This window comes from Sparus aurata, chromosome 11 (genome assembly GCF_900880675.1).
Source record: "Sparus aurata chromosome 11, fSpaAur1.1, whole genome shotgun sequence".
Taxonomy (NCBI): Eukaryota; Metazoa; Chordata; class Actinopteri; order Spariformes; family Sparidae; genus Sparus; species Sparus aurata.
The window spans coordinates 21,512,524-21,532,714 of NC_044197.1; the positions used below are offsets into that span (position 1 = coordinate 21,512,524).

The following is a 20,191-nucleotide window of genomic DNA, read 5'->3' on the forward strand; positions in this document are numbered from 1 at the left end:
GAAGTGTTATTTTATGAACAAAGCGACACAAACTGAAGCGTTAAACTGAACACACACAGGATTAACGGTGGCGCACACGGAGATAGCTTAAAATTGTGTTTGTTTCCAAATAACGTTCACATGAATGAAGACCTGTAAAGACCAGCTGTGGTGGATAAAACGTATTTGCTAGCATTTCAACACAGCGAAAGCCAAAACGAACCGAACTAGCCTGATGCTCCACATCCCAACTCGTGATAACTACCTTTTCGAACGCTTCAGCAACGCTCCCGGAACATAATGCGACTTGTTCTGGTTCGGCACCGCGGTCCAGTGGCTCGGATCCGACATGCTGGAGGATATTCTTGTATTTCAAGTTAATGGTGGTTTCAGAAAGCTGAGGCTGAGGACGCTGAGAAGCCCGCTCCCGCTGCTGCTGCCGCTGCTGCTGCCGCTGCTCTCCCCACCATCGTCTCCTCTCCTCGGCGGTTCCTTTTGTATTCACACCGTCTGCCTCGTGTTAGACCCAGCGGCTCCCGAGCTGCCTTCACATCCTGCGGTCGGCTCTCTGGCCGCCGTCTTGTCCCCGTAACATCACCTCCATGTCAGGTTATCCGGTGTGGAATCGCGTTCAAACGGCGGGGGCACACTTTAGTTCGAACACAGACGCTGCTGCTGGCTGCGTGTGTGTGTGTGTGTGTGTGTGAATCCGTGTGAGCTAACGTGAGCCTGATGCTGCGTTCAAGTGCTGCTCGTTACCTCTGGCTCCTCAATGCTGCATGAACCATTTAGTCTACAAGTGTCACTGCAAGACAACTATCTGACGATACATCATGATAGCCATCTAACCCAAGAATAGAAAATAACCTGAAAAAACAAAGTGCAGAATTGCATTTTGTCTTCAGTTTCACAAAACCTAACCACTGGCCAAAAAAAATACATGATGGTATGGTATTTATAATGCTATACAAGCAAGCAAAGCGGGAAATCTTCATTTTAAAATTGGTCGACTGAAAGAGATGAAACTGTTCCCATACCAGGAGTTGAACAGCTTCATCTTGTTCAGTCAACATCCATTCATTACTGTTGTACTTCGATAGCACCATTTCAACTAGTTATCAACCCTTTACCAACAGCACGCAGTAGTAATTTGAACTCTATATTAAAGTGCATCGTTATTATTGGTTAAATGTTACACTTTGCACCATTGAAAGAGCTTGCAATATCTGGCTTTTTTGTATTATGTAACTGAGGTTCAACTGTGAAATTTCAATATCCCTATCTGCAATACCACTGTGCAATGGCGTAAACACTTTTTAACTCTTGTGTGTGTTTTATCTTGTTCATATTTTGCTGTAACAATGCACATTTCCCCATTGTGGGACTAATAAAGGATTATCTTATCTCAACAAAGAAAAAGAAAACTTTTGGTTTCCTTTGGGTATGAAATGTGCTGTATAAATAAATTTGACCACAAAGAAAAATACTTTTTAAGCAGGATATTGCAGGATATTTCTAATATTGCATTTTTTTAATATGTAGGTTGTACTGTTAACCTGTAGACACATTGGTCACAGTGTAATAAGGTGCCCAGTTGACTGTATCTGTCTTTATCGGGACAATGCTAAATGGGCAAGAGTTAGCCTTTGTTGTCCCTGGACAGATTTTACTAGAGGCTTGCTGAAATAGATCACACTGTGAAGGAGAGCAGACCAAAGAACTGAGGCTGCTAAAGATTGTAGGAGTAAAACTAAGCTCCACAGCGTGTTGACTCCTACATTGCACAAGTGCTGCAAAACAACTCAAAGCTGAACAGAACTTTTTCTCTAGTCAACATCTCGACTATTTATATATTACCCAACAGCTGAGGGGTAGATATGATAAGAGGTCTGCTCCGCACCATTATTTATTAGTACAGTTACCCCCTTCTAACAGGGTACAGTGGAAATGCACTCACGCCACTGTGAAAGAGTTAACCTTGGAAATGGAAAAATGGGTAAGCAATAGGTTTGAATCTCAACGTATGAGTTACTTTTGACTTCTTGACATCAGTCTTGCCTGCCTGTTTTGAGACATTAAAGGTATAACCCCTGGTATGATGTGCGGTTAACTGCAGACTATTTTGTCAACGTTAACAATAGTCAGAAGCATTGCTATAGAAACACTCTTGTCATATTCACCTCTGTACTCACTCATACTGTTGCAGCAATTTCCTACGGAACCTAAAAGCAGCGCAAGATGTTGTTGGGTTAAACCATGAGTAGTTTGGCAGAGGAAGGATCCTTGCACAAGTTTTAAACAATGGTACATCCCACTGCATGTTGTACCTTTAGGGTTTACACAATATAGGATGTATGTATGAATCCTAATTTAAGAATTGATTTGACTACATTTTCGTTTTGCTTTACTACATTTCATGTTTTTTTCTATAAAACGACACAAAGTTCATAGTCCACGTCACCACTGCCATCCAGATAACCGTAACATATTCAGTGCATCAGAATCAAAGGTGGTCGTGGGGAAGCATTTTCTTGCATACAAGTACAGAATTTGTTGCAAGAGGATGAACACATGTCTGGATGGTGAAACAAACACGGGGATCGCTAATGCAAAATGCTGTGAAAAACGATGCCAACGGTCTGCAATCTGCCAAACTGTGGAACCAGATTATTTATACTGTGTGAAAACTCGTCTCGTGCGAAGGAGCACAGGTTTATCGCATCAGAGATTTTTTGCATCCCCACAAACAATTGCTCATTTTTCGACAGAAAAAAAATGGGATTCATTGCCGCTTGGTGTGTGTGGTGTGACAGCCTAGCACAGCTCACAGAAACATGCTGGATGCAGCCGCCTCTGTTTGCAGTGTTGCCTTCCTCCACAGCACCCAGCACGGTTGCCAAGCAACCCACCTAGACTTAGAGACAACTAGTAAATGATAGGTCTCCTCTGTTGAAACTGAAGCACTTTATATGTAAAAAACAAAACAAAAAAACAACTCAGACTTATTGCTTATTACCATTTATATTTTACGCTTTTTCAAGTGTTAATCGGTCAACTGGAAAACCACACATCAGAAAACATTTGAATTAGCTGTTCATTTTACTTCATTTGCAATTTGAAAAGCTCTCAGCAAACACTTCAACAGCATAACATGATCTTTATGTCATACTGATCCGATCTGTCATGCACATCTCATTTATCATACACATCAATCTATTGTCTGCCATCTCTAAGCCAAATAATTTCTCTTTCATGACATCTTTGTGAATTTATCATCTTTTTAAATACAGGTCCTAAAATAATGAGCAAAAACACCACCAGGTCCATTTAGCAGCTGTTCTGGAGCTTTCAATCATATCACGCCATCTTCTTCTGCAAATTAAGCAGCAGGTGTCATATAACTGCTGATGTCCAAATGAAAAGATGGAGTCATACGACTGAAAGCAGCAGGATAGCTGCTAAAACTAGATGGACTTGTGCAAAGATTGTTTGCTGTTTCAAAGCTCAGTCATTTACTCTCAGTCGTTTTACCAAATAACCAATTAAATCAAAATTGTATAACAATCTGAAACACATGTATGATTATATTATATTACACCAAAAAGTGTTACATTGTGGACTAACTTTTTTTTTTAAACCACCCTGTCTATAAATCTCAGCCCATTTGTCACTGCTGAAAATGTAAATCTTTAAAAATGAGTCAAAAATATAGTTTTATTTTTGGAGAGCTTTGTAAAAATCACAGTGGGCACAGTAGTTTTTAGCAAACAGGATGTAAATGGTTTGTTTGTTGAGGACTATATTCGACAGTGGATTAATACACACTTGGTTCTCTATAGTGAGGTGTGCGTGGGATTGAATAAAATAAAATTATATTACCAGTATTCATTTATGTTACTAAAAAGACGTTCAAAGCAGTGCACAAGTATGGCTCTTTTAGGTATTTTTAACAGTTTTTGGTCAGCAGCTTGAACCTGCAGTGTGAAACTTTTGTCTCCCCCCTGTGGCAGTTAGGTTTCTCTGCCAGAGTTGCTGTGGCAACTCCTTAACAACGGTTGCTCCCCACACCATGCGTTTGCCAGCGCAGGGTGTCTCAACAGACACCTCATTTCAAAACTCTGGTGGACTGCAAAATACAGAGAGAGAGATTTATCTGGAAGGTGGAGGCGTGAACTCGTTTGGCTTGAATGTAAAAGACCTAAAAGTTCCACAGTCCAGCTTTAATAAGACTATTTTCTGTGTTGTGGTAAACTGATCAGAAACTTTTTCGACATGTTCAGTCTGTAGAAACAGTGTGGGTGTGAGCTGTCTTACCTCCAGGGATGAAGTGTTTGTAAGGGGCTGCAGGGGCTGCAGGGGCTGCATGGGCTCAGGAGTGTGGGGCTCTGGCAAGTGGGCGACAAACTGTAAGGCAAGACATGTTGGCATGGATTAGTGCGCTGACTCAGCACCTCAGCGCGCCGGTGCCTGTCAACTGTCAGCAGGGGAGCTCAGGTCGAGGGTGAGAGATTGATGTCCGCATGTCACTGGCTGACACGACACAGTCTGTTGCATGGTGGCTGAATGCAACACTGGCTGCATTCGATTAGCTGGTTACACCACAGGAAGTTAGCAGCTGCGTGTCAACAAACCCTAACGGAAGTTTCATGGTCCAACACATATTTACTTTGCACCCAATGCAACGTTCAACAGCAGGGCTTCAGACTCACTCTTCACACTGGTTTCACTGGTGCACCTAACTTTTCTTTTTTTTCCTTCCGCCAGATATGAATTCAATCTCACAACAAATCATGTGAGTGAGTGTAAACGGGAATAAAGGTGAAGATAAATGCTTTTTCTTTAAAATCACAGCACACACGACAGGAAGTTGTGAGACCTCAGTTGCAAAGTGCTGATATCTAAAGCAACGCTGTGTAACTTTTTAACCTTAGAATCACAGCTTCATAATCATGTTGATGGTGCAGTGTCCTGTAATAGGGTGAATGGAGTCACAACGTTACATACATGTTTATTTCAACACACATGTTTTCAACACAACACTGTCATGACGTAATGGCTTTTGTTTGTAGTCACGTCTGTCCTGGGGTGCCTATTTACGACAGTGTTGTTGCACTCGGAAACTGCGGGGGGCGCCAAATCGCATCAAAATGCCGATTTATACATAATGTGGCTTTAATTGGGTGTTATAAAAGACACTGACTGTTAGAAAAGTTTAAACCATGAGCGGGCTCTTAAATATGGAGGTTTTGCAGTGGCAGAGAGACATTTTAAGTTACCCTTGACAGATTTTCACCCTGAAGCCCTAAGCAGTGTTAGGGAGTGACTAACACCTGGTAAATCTAACTATATACTACATGTGACGTCGGCTTCCTGGGCACCCTACACAAACAAACCCTCAGACTGTACAATTTCAAAATGTCTTCTCCCATTTCAACACCTTAACGTACTATTTTTGCATGAGAATGTGCACGCTCAGCCGTCCTAAGGTCTACAGCTCCCTGATGCTGACCCAGCGCCGTAGATGTTCTCTATTGATTTCCCTGCTCAGATGTGAGCTCTGCCTCGTAGGCTCCACAGTGCTGCTATTGTCTCAGTGCTGCAGAGGCTTCTCCGTGCTAAACACAGCACTGGCTACCAAAGCACTAATGAACGTGTTGTCATAGTAATGCAGGGAGGATGGCAGGAAAAACAACTCCTTGCACACACACTCCTCATCCTGTAGTGTCGGCTCATAATTACACAGCACATGCAACTCGTTACGCCGTATTTCGTCTTTACACATCTTCTCCTTCAGACCCCTGAGCCAAAGCTCTCGACGGTGATTGAGTGAGTAATAGTCCGTCATTTCCATTTTGCTTTTTCATTTGGTTGGCTCTTCATCGACACTCTTGTCCAGAGTGTAAACTGAGTAGAAATTCTCAGACTGAGTCACTGGCGACATTCACACTGAATTTCTGATTATTTTTTTTTGTTGTTGTTGTTGTTGTATTTTTCAGATGTTTTCTTTGAGGGAGATTCTGGCGGCTACAACCTTTCAGTGACAAGACAGCAGCAGGAGTGTCTCCAAAGCAAAACTAGCAATCATGCCGAGCAAATTTAGAAATGAATGCAGAAGAATCCAAGATATTTAAGTCAAACTGTTGCACCTCACTCGCAGATTTTAAGATTGACATCGTCACAAAACAAGGACCTAAATCTGGACATGGGTAACGTCATCTACTGGGAAAAAAGTTTCTTCTTAAAAAGCTGTTCACCTTGATGCAAATATCTTAACCAAAGACCCCAAACACATGTCATAGCTTTGTTTCTGGAAACTGTGTCTGAACCCCTCCCTGCTCAGCCAGTGTGAAACCTGCTCTGTTTCTCTGCGCAGGATCAGATAAGGGCCTAAAAATGAAACAAAAACAGCACATGCTTTGCCGAGATGATCCACTGAGGGGGCAGATGGATGGATCAGAGAATGGGCATGTGAGCGGGGAGCTCCTACGCTTTATAGATCAGCATCTAATGGGCAGCAGGTACTCTTCCCCACCTCCCTCCCAACAAAAACAAAACAAAAAAAAAAAAGAAAAGAAAAGAAAAGAAAGAAATGGCTACATTCACTCTGGAGGAAGAGTGGGCGGATATGAGACTGCAGCCGTGTCCTTTGATGGGAGATGGGATTCACAGGTTAGCAATTACACACAGAAAAATAAAATAAAATAAAACCTTCTCCCGAAGAGCGAGAGCCATTTGTCTGCTGTGAGGGGGAGCAAGCAAGTGATTCATGCAGGAACGGTGGAGTGAGGGAAGAAGAAGAAGAAAGATGAGACAATAGAGCTGGAGAAAAAGGCAAAACATCATGAGCACGGAATTCACACAGCGAGAGAAAAGATCTGTGAAACCGAACAGGTGCTTGAAATGCTGAAAAACCTCCTCGTCTGCACAAGTTTCCTGTTGTTTCTGTAGTTTGGTTTGACAAGTTTACCCGGCTGTGACGTGCGCAAACACAGCCACAGTTTGGACGGCTGGATCTCTCTACAGCCGGCGAGGTTAAATTGTTTAAAAAGTGCAATTTTTACTAAGAAATAGGCAACTGGGGAGCGTTGAGACACCTGTAACTCCTCGAAATCCAAAACACAAACAACTAAAACTGAAGCCTCAAGCAGATGTCATGCTTGAGAGGAGGAGAGAAAGCAATGAGGATTATTTCCTATGTGGCTGTCTGGGTCTCACAGCTTCAGAGGTAGTCAAGTTTGAACAACCACACAAAAAAAAAGTATGTTGACACTTGTGACTTGACATGAACACACAAACATTGTCAGTCTACTTACAGACGCAGCAGTTTCTCATGGCAGCTGTCACACATGCACCAGAGGATAAAGACAGATTTTAAAAACATACAAAACATTTTTTTTAAAAACTTACTCCAGAGTCAGAGAGGGGATCTTCAGTTTGTCTCGCCTCGACTTCATTGTTGCTGGACAGCAGAGCGCGGGGGCTTCATTTACCACAGCGCCGCAACACTGGAGCTCACAGCCGGCTTCCAGACACTCATCGCTGCGGCGGGAGACTAAAAATAACCCCGCTTAGCCGGAGTATCGTTTACCGGCGGCTCCGACGGATTCCGGGGGAAGGTTTTTCCTTTCACAGTCGAACGCAGGGACGTGTTGGACAAAAGCAAACCGCGCGTCTCGCTCCTTGTCTGTCTCCAAGGCGCACCGGAGAGCGACTGCCACACAACCGAAGGGAGCGACGGGTCACCGCTTACCTCCATGTGACTGGTGGGGAGGGAGGGAGGGAGGGAGAGGAAAGGGGGAGTCTATTGGCTGGGGGTGGCCAAATCAATTTGGGCGCTTGTCAACAAGAGGGAGGTGGATGTGGGTGAGGACGGAGGGAAAGTTGGCGTCGGGGCTTGGATGTTACTGTCGAAGAAGAAGAAGAAGAAGAAGAAGAAAAAGAAGAGGGGGCAGTATATATTCATATATATTGTGTGTGTTTAATGTGTTTTTGTGATGCAGCCTCATCTTTTTCCGGCTGTTGAACCACAGTGACGTGACGCCAGAATCAAAGTTTACCTCCCCGTGTTTGTTTGATGAGATGTGTGAGAGACCAGATGAGGCAGAGCCGTGAACGCTGGCGGGCTGCTGGTCGTGATGAGGCTGGGGAATACCTCCGCTGGAAACCGTGACAGCTGCCACACGGGAGGATGCGTTTCTCACTCTGTGTGAGCGCGTGTGCGTCTGTCTGTCTGTCTGTGTGTGTGCGTGTGCACGTGCAACCACACCACATTTATTTATTTATCTGCAGTTCGTCAGAGCACGTGCGGGCAGGAGGTTTTGACACGTTTTTGCAGCGTGCGTGAAAGTCAATTCTCTTGCAGGTGGGCGCGCGCCTGTGTGCGTGCGTGCGTGCCGTTGTGTGTGTGTGTGTGTGTGTATGTGAGTGTGTGTGTGCGTGCGTGCGTGTGTGAAGTGTCACTTTTTGCACCTCAGCCTGGCTGCTGCTCAGTGCCTTCATCTCCAACGGCAACGACAGCAGTGTCTTCCTGGTTGCTAGGGAGCTGGTGATGGTTTGCCTGGTCGCTAGGACACCGGCTTCACCCAAGTACAGAGTGACTCGAGGTGATCCAGCGTTGTTTACTCGTAGGATTGACCATTATGCTGCTTGTTCACTGTTGGGATCTATAAATCCTTAACGGCCACTGCAGCAAATCAATATTCCTTGGTTCAGGGGAAGACATTGTAATCAGAAGAGAAAGAGCTTCTCTGACCAGCTCTAAACTGGATAAACAAACTGTCTCCCTTATCATGACTGAATGAGCTGAATAAACACACTGACCTGAAAGGATGACACAATTTCATACTGTTTTAACTTGTTTATAAATGACGGACCCTGCCACCTTTCTAGCTTCAGTGCTCTGGGGACCTTATTTTCCTCTGAGGGCAGCTTGTATATTTAGTTACAGGCAAAACAGATATTTCCTAGATTGTATTATCACCTCATTGATATTGTGAATATTACAATTACGAATAACAATTGAGTTTGCATATCTCCAAAAGTGCGTAGTGCCCATTTAAAAGAACTAACGTTTGACCTCTGGTTTCACAGTGGACAGGAAAAGCGGTCTCCTGAATGAAAGCCACAGAAGCAGCAGATTCAACAAAACACATTCTCCTCTTTTCTTCTTTTTCTATTTCTCTATCTGTCACTCACCGACCGAGCAGGACGAGCTGTGACAGTGCACACAGGTTGTGGTTGGGGGGGGGGAGGTGTGAAAATTTGTTATAAATCGAGAGAAATACAAGTGAATTGTGTGAGTCTCCTGGGAAGATCAGGAGAGTTGACACCATGCGTTTCTGACAAGACCCCAGGGCCAAGTGAAGAAATGCGAAGTTTCAACATATCCTTGGTTCACAGAAATGCACACTCCCAACATTCATTTGTCAAGGAAGGTCGTAAGGTTTTAGCTGGACAGCTTCAGTTGCTGTCGTGACGGAATGGAAAATAATTTGATGGCATCCGTCTCAAGCAAGAGTTGCTGGTTCACAACAAGAAAAATAAAGATTGTGGGATGGCTTTGCCTTCGTGTCTGAACCCACCTGTTGAACCTAATGAGCAGAAAAACAGCCTGCTGTGCGTGTGTGTGCGCGTGTGTGCATGCTGTTGGGTGGTATGGTGGGGGCTTCCCATTCGGATTGCTTGGTAATTGTTTTGTTAGAGCAGCATTTCATAGGAGAGCCGGTTTCCCAGTTACCATGGCGATAAGGGCTTTCCTGCTCTTCCCTTCCCATCAGTCTGTGTGCTTCCTCCCATCTCTGCCGTGTGAGATGAGGCTTAGCTAAACGCTGGTTCAACAAATGTCCCCCAGGAAATGGCAGCCAAGTCAGATTTGGGGTTGAAGACGCTTTAATCCGATGCCAGTGAACTGGACAGTTACATCATGTTTAACATGTCCTTTCTGCTAAACCCCCCATGTAAATATACAGAGTGACTGCAGAGGAAACAGTAAATGATTGTGGAGTACAAGTTAGTATAATATATGACATATTTCTAATACTACATAGCTGTGGAGCAATGTTACATCATTAAACATTTTCAATACATCCTCAAATTCTGCTGGGATCCTCCTCCTGCTGTATTCTAAAAAGCTACAGAGAAGTGAGGGAGGGAACGCTGCGGAAAGGAAGCCTTCATGTTTACATGGTGTGTGTCGCAGGGGGGTCAGAGGACACCACCTGACCACCATCTAGCAAAGCATTGACACGGATGCAGAGCTGGTAATCAAAGCTGACCGTCTGGGAGATACTGTCAGACCGTCAGTTCAGTCCGCAAAACATTTCTGGAGCTTCACGGCAGAACAGTGTTGCAATGTTCTCCTAAACAGCTTAAGTAGATGAGGACTTCATTTAATTATTAAAATACAGCTGGAAAAATAACATGAAATGCTTATTTCTTCAGTAGCTGCTGGGCTAAAAGTGTTGGAGCTTGATCGCACATTAAGGGTGCAAATATCATTCATGCAGCTTTTCAAAGGGTGAAGATACTATCTTTTCAAATCAATATTGGATCTCTGGACTTCAGGAGACTCAGTTTTCTATGCCAGAGGTGTATGGAGGAATGTTATGTTTGTTTTCAGGGTTTTTTATATTCTTTTAAAACAAGCCTCCATCTACTTCAGTTGTTTAGGAGTTTGTTTTGCTACGAAGCTCCAGAAATATTAGGCATCGGCTGAGTCGATTATGACCGAAATCTCATTTTTGGGTGAACTTAGCTTTGAACATCATATGCCATCAGGAATCTTTGTGATTAAGGTGTGTACCGCGCAGAAAATGGTGCGGGTCTCCTCTTTAAAACGTGTTTCCTCAGAAACTCAAAATAGGGTTTTTTTGGTTTTGTTTTACACATTTAGGCCCACACACATCCAACATCTCACCCACAGATACTGAAGGCTAAAAAGCGAGAGGCAGGAATCAGTGTGCACCAAAACCTGAGAAACGTGAGGTGAGGCATTGTCTTCAGTGTGGCTGCATGTGAGGAGAGGAAAAGAGGGAGACTGTACTGCTGGAGATTGATGCTCTGGTCATGACTAATACCTCATGCACACCTCAGATGATGAGGTATATAAACATTATGCAGATAGTTTATGTTAAACAAAGCACAATAACAGCCCGAGTACACATCATCAATCAGATTTAATTGCAAAACACACATCCAATCATACAGAAATATGAACACACACACACTCTCTCTCACACACACACACACACACATACACGCACCCTGCCTGCAGCTGAGGCACTGTAGGCACATAACCCGAGGCCTCGATTTATGTCTTCGCTGAAACGATTATAGAACCACTGAAACCAATTCTGTTGCGTATTAGCTTCTTATAAACTAAAGAGTGAGTTTCATGGTTTAATTCACTTGCAAAATAATAACAACTAGATACAGTAGACACAAATGGCAGTGAAGCGGTGTACGAACTACATCTCTTACTGCACCATAAAAAGGAAGTCATTTCAATATGCTGTGATGCAGGAAATGAGAAAATAACACCGCAGGGGAAGCGGGTAGCTGTAGGTCTATGCATGTGTGTTTGTGGGTGGGAGACAGAAAAGGGAGGTGTGTTTGAACACGTTTCCAGGGCGCCGCAAGTGGTTTACATCATGCCAGTCAGGCCACAAGATGGCGTAGGAACACAGTAACAACAGCAGAGTGCTCACATTAGTGTCTTAACCTCCAGGCTTTGGGTTATCTTGTTAGGGATAATTCCAATTAAATATAACATGAGCGGAAAGAAGATGCTCTTTTTGCTCATGCTGGCCGTAACGGGCACATTTTGACAGATGTTGGAGCCTAATCTGGGGCCCTCAGTAGCAAATCTAAACAGGTAAACTGCACTTTGACCTCCACGTGAGTCATTAAAGGGTGGTAAGTGAATCCATTTTACTTTTTGAGTTTGATGCTTTTTTTGTAATGTGTTGAGTGAATTTGTTGCTTTAAAAGCAACACCCCTCAAAATGGCCTTGAGAGACTAGGGACAATGTGGACCACAACATCTTGGAAGAAGACGATATGAACTGAACGAGTTTGCCCATGAAGAAGCACGAGGTAATAATTACTGCACAAAACAAGACAAAGTTTGGTCTTTTCTTAGTGTCAAAGAAAAGAAGGCAAACTAAATTCACCTCATAAAATTCTCCACAAAACTAAGTGAACCCTCACCAAAATGTCACTTCTGAAACTCGGCGCAAAAAACTCCCACACGCTGTTCACCCTACTTGCAATCAAGAATGAATCTTGATAACATTTCTGGACAAAGACCTCCATCCGGTTATCAAGACATTAGGAGACCATCTTAAATATGCTGGTTGACCCACGTGGACCAATCAGGTCGGACTACAGACAAACAATACTCCAGGCTGTGGTCTGTATGGAGCCAGAACGGTGACTTTAAAATTTGGCATCCAAAAAAAAAATTGGCATTGAAAACAAAACCAGTACTGAAAAAAGAAACATTGTCATTGAAACATTTGTATTGAAAACAGTTGTATTGGCATTGAAACAAGTATTGGCACTGAAAAAAGAAAGTAATTCAAATAATTCAAATCCGAAAATCTTATAATTTTATTTTATTTGGATTTTTTTGTATTTTTCAATGACAATCTTCAGATTTTTTCCTCATGTCACTTTTTTTTCAGTGACAGATTTTTTTACAATGTCACTTTTTTTTCAGTGTCACTGATTTTCAGTTTCAACTTTCTGTCACTGTTTTGGCGTCGAGAGGGAGGGGCCTGAGGGGAGGGGCAAGTAGAGCGTGGTTTGCATATCATTTGAGAAGGTAATGGCAGCAGCCTGCGGGAGGGTGGGGCTGGACGGTCCAGCCACAATACTCCATGTTAGGGCCCGTGTGCCGGCCGTCTCTGGGCAACACAGAGTCCAACTACCTCGCGGACTTTTCTTCAAGCTCTCTCCTGATGTGTCCAAGTCTCTGTGTATCTGGTTCTGTCCCGGAGCTCCCGAGCTCCGGTCTCTATGCGTATGGAGTGTGGTGGTAGTACCGGGGCACCGAGCACAGAGCATTAGCCACAGTTAGCACAACAGTAGAACAGCCTGTTGCTCCGAGCCGGGGCTGCAACGCCGACAGCAGCGCTCTGGTCTGCTCCCCGAGCTCTGTAATACCGCACCGCTACCGGAGACCAGAGACCAGAGACCAGAGCTCCCCTATAAACTCAGTTCATGTGAATAATATCACTATTCCTACAATGACTCCTTTGAGTTGAAGCGAATAAACTCAACAAGTCAGTGTGCGGGGAAAGTCAGCTGTGATTGTGCTACTGTGGTTCATAGTAAAGTACAACAGACGGCTGTAATCAAGTAACAGACACATATTTTCATAACTGACTGACTTTTCTCCAAGCACTCTCCTTTATTGTCCGGTCTCTGTATGCGTGTACAGCGGTGCAGTGGCACAAAGCTCGGGGAGCAGACGGAGCGATGCAGTTGGCGCTGCAGCACGGCCTCGGAACAACACAACTGGGGCTAATGCTCGTTAGCTCCGTACTACTACCGCACTCCATACGCATATAGATACCGGAGCTCGGGAGCTCCGGTCTCCGGTAGTGGTGCGGTGGCACAGAGCTCGGAGAGCAGACCAGAGCGCTGCTATCGGCACTGCAGCCCTGGCTCGGAGCAACAGGCTGTTCTACTGTTGTGCTAACTGTGGCTAATGCACCGTGCTCGGCGCCCCGGTACTACCACCACACTCCATACGCATATAGAGACCGAAGCTCAAGAGCTCCGGGACAGAACCAGATACACAGAGACTTGGACACATCAGGAGAGAGCTTGAAGAAAAGTCAGCGAGGTAGTTGGACTCTGTGTTGCCCAGAGACTGCCGGGTACAACGGTATTGTGGCTGGACCGTCCAGCCCCGCCTTCCCGCAGGCTGCTGCCATTACCTTCTCAAATGATATGCAAACCACGCTCTACTTGCCCCTCCCCTCAGGCCCCTCCCTCTCGATGCCAAAACAGTGACAGAAAGTTGAAACTGAAAATCAGTGACACTGAAAAAAAACTGACATTGTAAAAAAGATCTGTCACTGAAAAAAAAGTGACATGAAGAAAAGATCTGAAGATTGTCATTGAAAAATACAAAAAAATCAAAATAAAATAAAATGATAAGATTTTCGGATTTGAATTATTTGAATGACTGTCTTTTTCAGTGCCAATACTTGTTTCAATGCCAATACAACTGTTTTCAATACAAATGTTTCAATGACAATGTTTCTTTTTTCAGTACTGGTTTTGTTTTCAATGCCAATTTTTTTTTTGGATGCCAAATTTTAAAGTCACCATTCTGGCTCCATAAGTTTTGTAGTAATTGTTGAGTCATGTGTCTTAAATGATGCATAAGGTATCTAGAATATTTGCAGTCTCTCGTTGTTTTTGTTTTACTCATAACAAATGTTTAAGGAAGAGTTGGAACCGCCGTCTCCATGATGAGATGGTCTAAGTTTCTGCTGCCTTCACTTCGCTCACAGCTCTGTGTTTTCATCCGTAGGGAAACTGTCAAAGAATGCTGCAGCGTTAAGAAGACCACATGTTCGATGCATGAGGATGCTCTTATCAGACAGCGACCAGTCGAAATTTGGGTGGCAGCTCACGTTGGGAAATCCAGCTGCACGTCACCCAAGAGGTCTGTGGAACTACAGCAAAAAGGTACTGGATGCTCCTCTCATTTCACTCAACAACGTGTGAGGTTAAAACACAGCATTGTTAACTGAGCACAAATTGACAGCTGGATCAGTTTTGTAGTGTAAAGACACTACAAAAAGTAAAGAAATGTAAAAAAGCACACATAAAATAATTTGCTTTTTCTCAACAGTAAAGCATGACGTAACAAAAGACATCTCTATGTCCTGGTTAAAAAACAACCTCAGTTTGAGTTGGACAGCAGTGGAGGAGTATCCAGCTTTAGCCGAGGTCTGGTTCAGACATCTTGAGCACCCGACCGATTCCTGGGAGACAGTAAGGCAAATTTCTCTCTTAAGCTTTCAAAGGTGTTTTTTTTTTCTTCATTTTAAATTACATTTAAACTTTCATCGCTCTTGCTGTTACAGAGAATGACAAATACCACACATGAGCCCTCTAAATGTGAGTAGTGTCATGTTTCATATTTTTAGAATTGTTTTTTTTTTAATTCATGAAAAGTGAATTCAGCCTCGTCCTGTGTTCGCTCTATTCGTCCTGTGCTTCTTGGGGATCTATCTCTGAGACACAGTCGAAGGTCAGATCAATGTTTTAGTTTTAGCCCGCTGATTTCGGTTCTCATATTTACGTTTCTGCCATCTACAAAGCACAATTAGTTTTTTTGGACTGCTGTACTGTATTTGTCATGTGGACACAGAAGTGGCTCACCACTATATAGGGCTCCTATCAAAAGACCAAGACCAGCAGTGTGTTAGTCCACAAAGTCTTATCTGTCAGTGGCCTTCAGCTCTAAGCCCTCAGTCCTATTGAAGATGGTCAAAGAAATAGTTTCATGTAAATGTTAAAAGGATGGGTAGTGTACTCTTTTGGTACAGTACCCAATACTGCATTTGCTGAAGACTATTTGTTGCTGTGTCCTACAGGTGTTGCGATATTCCAGTCCATTCTCGCTCCCAACACATCAGATACAGAAGGCTGGTCAATGGCCTCAGACTTTTGACACTGTTGACAATTTGACGCTGTAGTTACCCCTTTATCGTCACTTCCTGAAGCGCCTCCCTAGTGGACTCCCAAGTGTAAAGAGCAAGAAAAGTCAGAATTGGGGGGTGCTTGGGGTGGTTACAATTGACTTTCCCTCTGGAGACTGGGGTTCACATCCCATTTTTTGACCAAGGGTGTGATTTGTTATGTAACGTGACCTAATTGACACAAGTTATTTCTCATGAGTGACGGACGTAGGTCACTTGCGTAAGGCTATGTGACGTGAGTTACAGCACTTACCTAAATGTTGTTATTTTAACACAAGTTTGATCTCATCCTTTAGACCAATTACAACACTGTGGCTTTGGTCTTATATATAATTGGAAAAACTAATTGTTGCCAGCCTGATAGCAATAACTGACATGTCAAATTAATTTGATGTCTTTTTTTTCCTTTTTATTTGAACAGGGTCGGTCATTGTTGTGAATCTGTTGAAGTTTACACCTTACCAGGTTCAGATCAGACAGAGGTCCAGTCACGTCCGTAATCCCCTGTGGAGCGACTGGTCTCCAGTTGTGACGGTTCCTGCAGGTGACACCACAGATTTCATATTGTACTGGCACTTTGGACTTTAAATCCATAGTTCTAATTGAATTGACCAAATCAAAACCATCAGGCACACAGAAGTTAAAGCTGCTCTAGACATAATGTAAACGTCTGATTAATTTACAAACCTGAACCATTTAGAGTCTCGTCAAATCCCCGCTGACTGATATCTGTAACCTGTACTCTCATCTTAAAACTGTTGCTTCAGGTATGAACAATGGGCTGAAATCATTGTTGCACACTGGATACCATAAGTCCAAACTCTAATATGAAACATAACAACTGGCATTATTACTATTTCTGTGATTTTAATTTAGCAAAATGTGTACAGGTGCCTCTTTTGGAGATTTACTGAAATGTTTAAGATCTTTCCCTCTCTAAATCACTTGTCTTTTGTGGTAAAGGTGAGACACAGAGGCTCAAACTAGGTTTAAAATGTGTCTTCTCACCAATATTTTGTGTTTTAACTGCAGAGCTGGAACAAAAGCCAGAAGTCTCCATGACAACAAGACTTCTAAACGACACTCGAAAGGTGACTCTAACGTGGAAGGTAAGAAGAGGGAAAAAGACGCCAAAACACTCACACCTGTGGGTTTAAAAGTTGTCACTTTTCACCGACGCGTGCTGACTTTGTCCCATATTGTATGATAATGTGCTGTGCCTCACTCAAAGGGGACAGATCTGACTCAGTGTATGTTCAGAAAATCAGTCATTATGATTACAGATGAACTGGTGCCTCGATTGTGTTGTGACATGAAAAATGTGGAAGACTTGATGTTTACTGCTGCTGGACTCTGGATTTCTTTGTGAAGGACTCAGCTCACATTTTCCTGGAGAGTCCAAACTAACCGTGTCACAATACACCAATATTCATGATAATTGTGATATTAACAGAAATGAATTGTTGATATTGTGCTAATGATACACACAAGATGACATTGTGTAAATAAGACGGCTTTTCTCTGATATTTTCTGCTTTGTGACTGTTGGTTATGGTGGCGCACTTTAACGGCGAGAGCCACCTGACATGAAACTATGAAATATAATTGTTCTATTTATAAAGTTACGGTTACTAACTGTTTCTGGGAGGCTGTGGTTCAGGGGTAAAGCCAGCATCTTGTTATGGGTAGGTCGCTGGTTCGATTCCCCTGGTCTCCTTGTCAACAAAGATACTGAACCCCAAACTGCTCCTGATGAGCTGGTCGGCACCTTTCATAGCAGCCATGACCATCAGTGTATGAATAACTCGCTTTGGACTCAAGCGTCTGCAAAATGCAAATGTCTCTCCACCTCCCTATACTTGTAGTGTGAGTGTAATCCAATTGCCAAAATAGAGACATAAATCATGTTTTTGCATTGTTTTTTGTAAATGTTCTCTAAATGTTGTGAATCCTTTTGGCCATGACATGTGACAGCCCTCGTCCAAACAATGAGACTTCATGTGCGTTCTTGAGAGCCTCGTCTCAGTATATAAGTGTAGAAATGGAGCCTGTTAACATAACCCAGTGACGTATTTTTAGCAGAACACCTAAGTTCCACAAAGAACATTTACATTTAAACTTAAAATCCCGGAGAGTGTTTCTGATACAGTCTATCATCTTAACTGCACATTCCTTCTGTGCACAATAAAACAGACAAAGCTGTTCCATTAAATACAATATAAATTACAAATTGCTATGATACAAAATCTGGTGTTTATGAATCAGAAATTTTAACATTTAATGTCCACTTTATACCAGTAAACACACATTTTAGCTCATGGTTTCCTTGTAGTTCTTGTAGTTTTTTTGTTGAAGAGTCACTTGGCTGTAGAGGACAACAAGACTTTATACCTGAAGAGTTAAAAATAAGACACATAGGCCTATTCTCATGTAATAGTTTTAAATCAAATGTTATAATTTGCTTCAGGATCTGCTGTCAACACAGAGCAAAACAGGTCAGAGAGGTGCATGATTTCTCACGGTTGTAATAGTTTCTTGTTGAGTCATTTTTAACAAGATCTAATAAAGTATACCAAATCTTCTACACCTCACAACACCACAATTAATACAAATGTAAAAATTCAGGCATGCTCCCTGCTGCTACGCACTGCTAAAACATTGTCCTAAACGATTTGTGTAATCATAACACAAGAAAACAACTAGGACCTACAGGTGAGTTAGAATAACTTAAAAAATGCCCGATTATGCAAGTAAATGAGAATTTTACACTTTGAATCAAATACTTTGATGAGAAAAATAGAATTGCACTAGAGGCAGCATGCATCACTTTTGTTTCTTTCTTGTTTTTTTTTTCCATTTCGCTGATCAACCTACATCATCACTGGGCTCTTTCTGCTCCTCAGCCGATGCCACATGCAGCAGCAGTCACTGGAGTGACGTACAAAGTGATGAACACACAGTCATCTCAAAGATGTCCCTGTGTGGTAAAGAGACCCGACACCAAATCAAGTGAACACCAAACTTATGTCTCGTACGCTGCAGCCAACATCTCTGTAATGGCCATGAACGCAGCAGTCCCGGCCCAACCTGCTGCAGATTTAAAAAGTATGTGAGAGTGTGTGTGTGTTTAAATTCTCTGTTAAGCTCCTGATAACGCAAACCAAACTTTTCCTGCTTTATTTTGTTGTCGAATCAGTTTTTTAATATTGCAATATAGCAGTCATAGTCAGCTGGTTAGATGAAGAGCTGCAGGCAACAGATTCTTTCAGTGCTCCTCCAATTCATCAGATACGAGTCTCCGAATGTCAGATTTTGTCTGACAGTCAAATTGTGACTTAAAAGCCCCCAACTTCCTCTGCTGTGGTTAATGTGTTAACTCTGTGTGTGTGTGTGTGTGTGTGTGTGTGTGTGTGCACGCGTGCGCGCATGCATGTGTCTGATTTGTGCTGACTCAACTTGTCTCTCTTGTTTATTCAGTCATTTTTAGGTTCATACTTTAATTCTTGTCAGGGTTACTTGTCTACATGTCCATTGCTACACAAGACGACAGAGCTATCAATGGAGATAATTGGTAGTTTATTTAGTATCAACAGCAGGAACAGGCAAACACAGGAGGATCAGGGAAACACAACAGATGACTCGACAAAGACTGGACATACAAACTAAATGGGGGAATGAGGCGCAGGTGAGGCGGGGCAGAGAAACACAGGTGAGGGTAATGAGTGGTAAAAGATTAGGAGCAGGAAAGGCCTAATGCAAGTGTGGAGGAAAGCAGACGGGGGGGGGGGGGGCACAAGAAAACAGGAGGGAAACAGAGCGAAAGGCACCACAAAAACATGGAAATCACATAAAACACTGAAATGAAAGAAGACAAGCACGACAAAACCACAACTAGAAGAACGCGCAGCAGCAGCACAGCAGCCTCCTATATTGGACCGCAGGGCTTCAAAGAATAAAAACACCAGCTGCATGCGGCGGGGCAGTGGTTTATTAAAGGTCATTAGATTCGTTTAGGGTGAAACTGCTCAAAACCCGTCCTCCTCCTCCTCCTCCTCCTCCTCCTCTATGTCAGCCTGTGACACATGTCTGGCTGTTGTGTGTTTGTAGTTACTTTCAGTTTTCGAGTACGAGTGGTGCGTGAGTGGTGTTTTGGTTTTGTCTGTCACCCCAACAGCCAGTCCTCCCCGGATCCTTGTGTCATTCATGGTTTGATGATGTGCCTACTTATCCCTGCGCTCCCCCTGGACTTCCCTCTGACTCAGCTCTAATGCCAGCAGGCCACCATCTTTATAAAACACTTGTATTTTTCACCGTACGTGTACCGTACGCTTGGATTGAGGTTCATCCTATATTAAAACCACCTTGGTTAAGATGAATGTTGTTTTTATTCAGATTTACACAATTCAGTACATACTACTAACTATGTCAGGCGTGGGGCAGCCAGTGTGGCTCTTTATCATCTTTTCTCTCACCATGTCACCTCTGTGTTT

At 43.1% G+C, this 20,191-nt stretch overlaps 2 protein-coding genes across 6 annotated transcripts in view; one reads left to right on the top strand and one right to left on the bottom strand.

The window, feature by feature from the left end:
• The window catches only part of mast3b (microtubule associated serine/threonine kinase 3b), a 39,162-nt gene extending 31,409 nt beyond the window's left edge, over positions 1-7,753 (bottom strand). For 2 of the 5 annotated variants that reach the window (XM_030432899.1, XM_030432896.1), the window contains exons 1-2: positions 7,387-7,753; positions 4,294-4,383 (exon numbers count right to left, since the gene is read on the bottom strand). In XM_030432899.1, coding sequence (XP_030288759.1) covers positions 4,294-4,383; positions 7,387-7,433 — 137 coding nt within the window. In that variant the 5' untranslated portion in view covers positions 7,434-7,753. Of the gene's footprint in view, positions 1-244; positions 712-4,293; positions 4,384-7,386 lie in introns of those variants that run through there. The other 3 variants (XM_030432897.1, XM_030432895.1, XM_030432898.1) reach the window with 2 other exon arrangements.
• Positions 7,754-7,777: 24 nt separating this feature from the next.
• On the top strand, positions 7,778-20,131 carry LOC115591162 (uncharacterized). Its single transcript, XM_030432900.1, has 8 exons — positions 7,778-7,930; positions 14,525-14,682; positions 14,849-14,991; positions 15,084-15,117; positions 16,123-16,245; positions 16,734-16,810; positions 18,605-18,806; positions 19,179-20,131. Exons 1-8 carry the CDS (start codon positions 7,878-7,880, stop codon positions 19,199-19,201), a joined length of 813 nt encoding a protein of 270 aa, XP_030288760.1. The 5' UTR covers positions 7,778-7,877; the 3' UTR covers positions 19,202-20,131.
• The last annotated feature ends 60 nt before the right edge of the window (positions 20,132-20,191 follow it).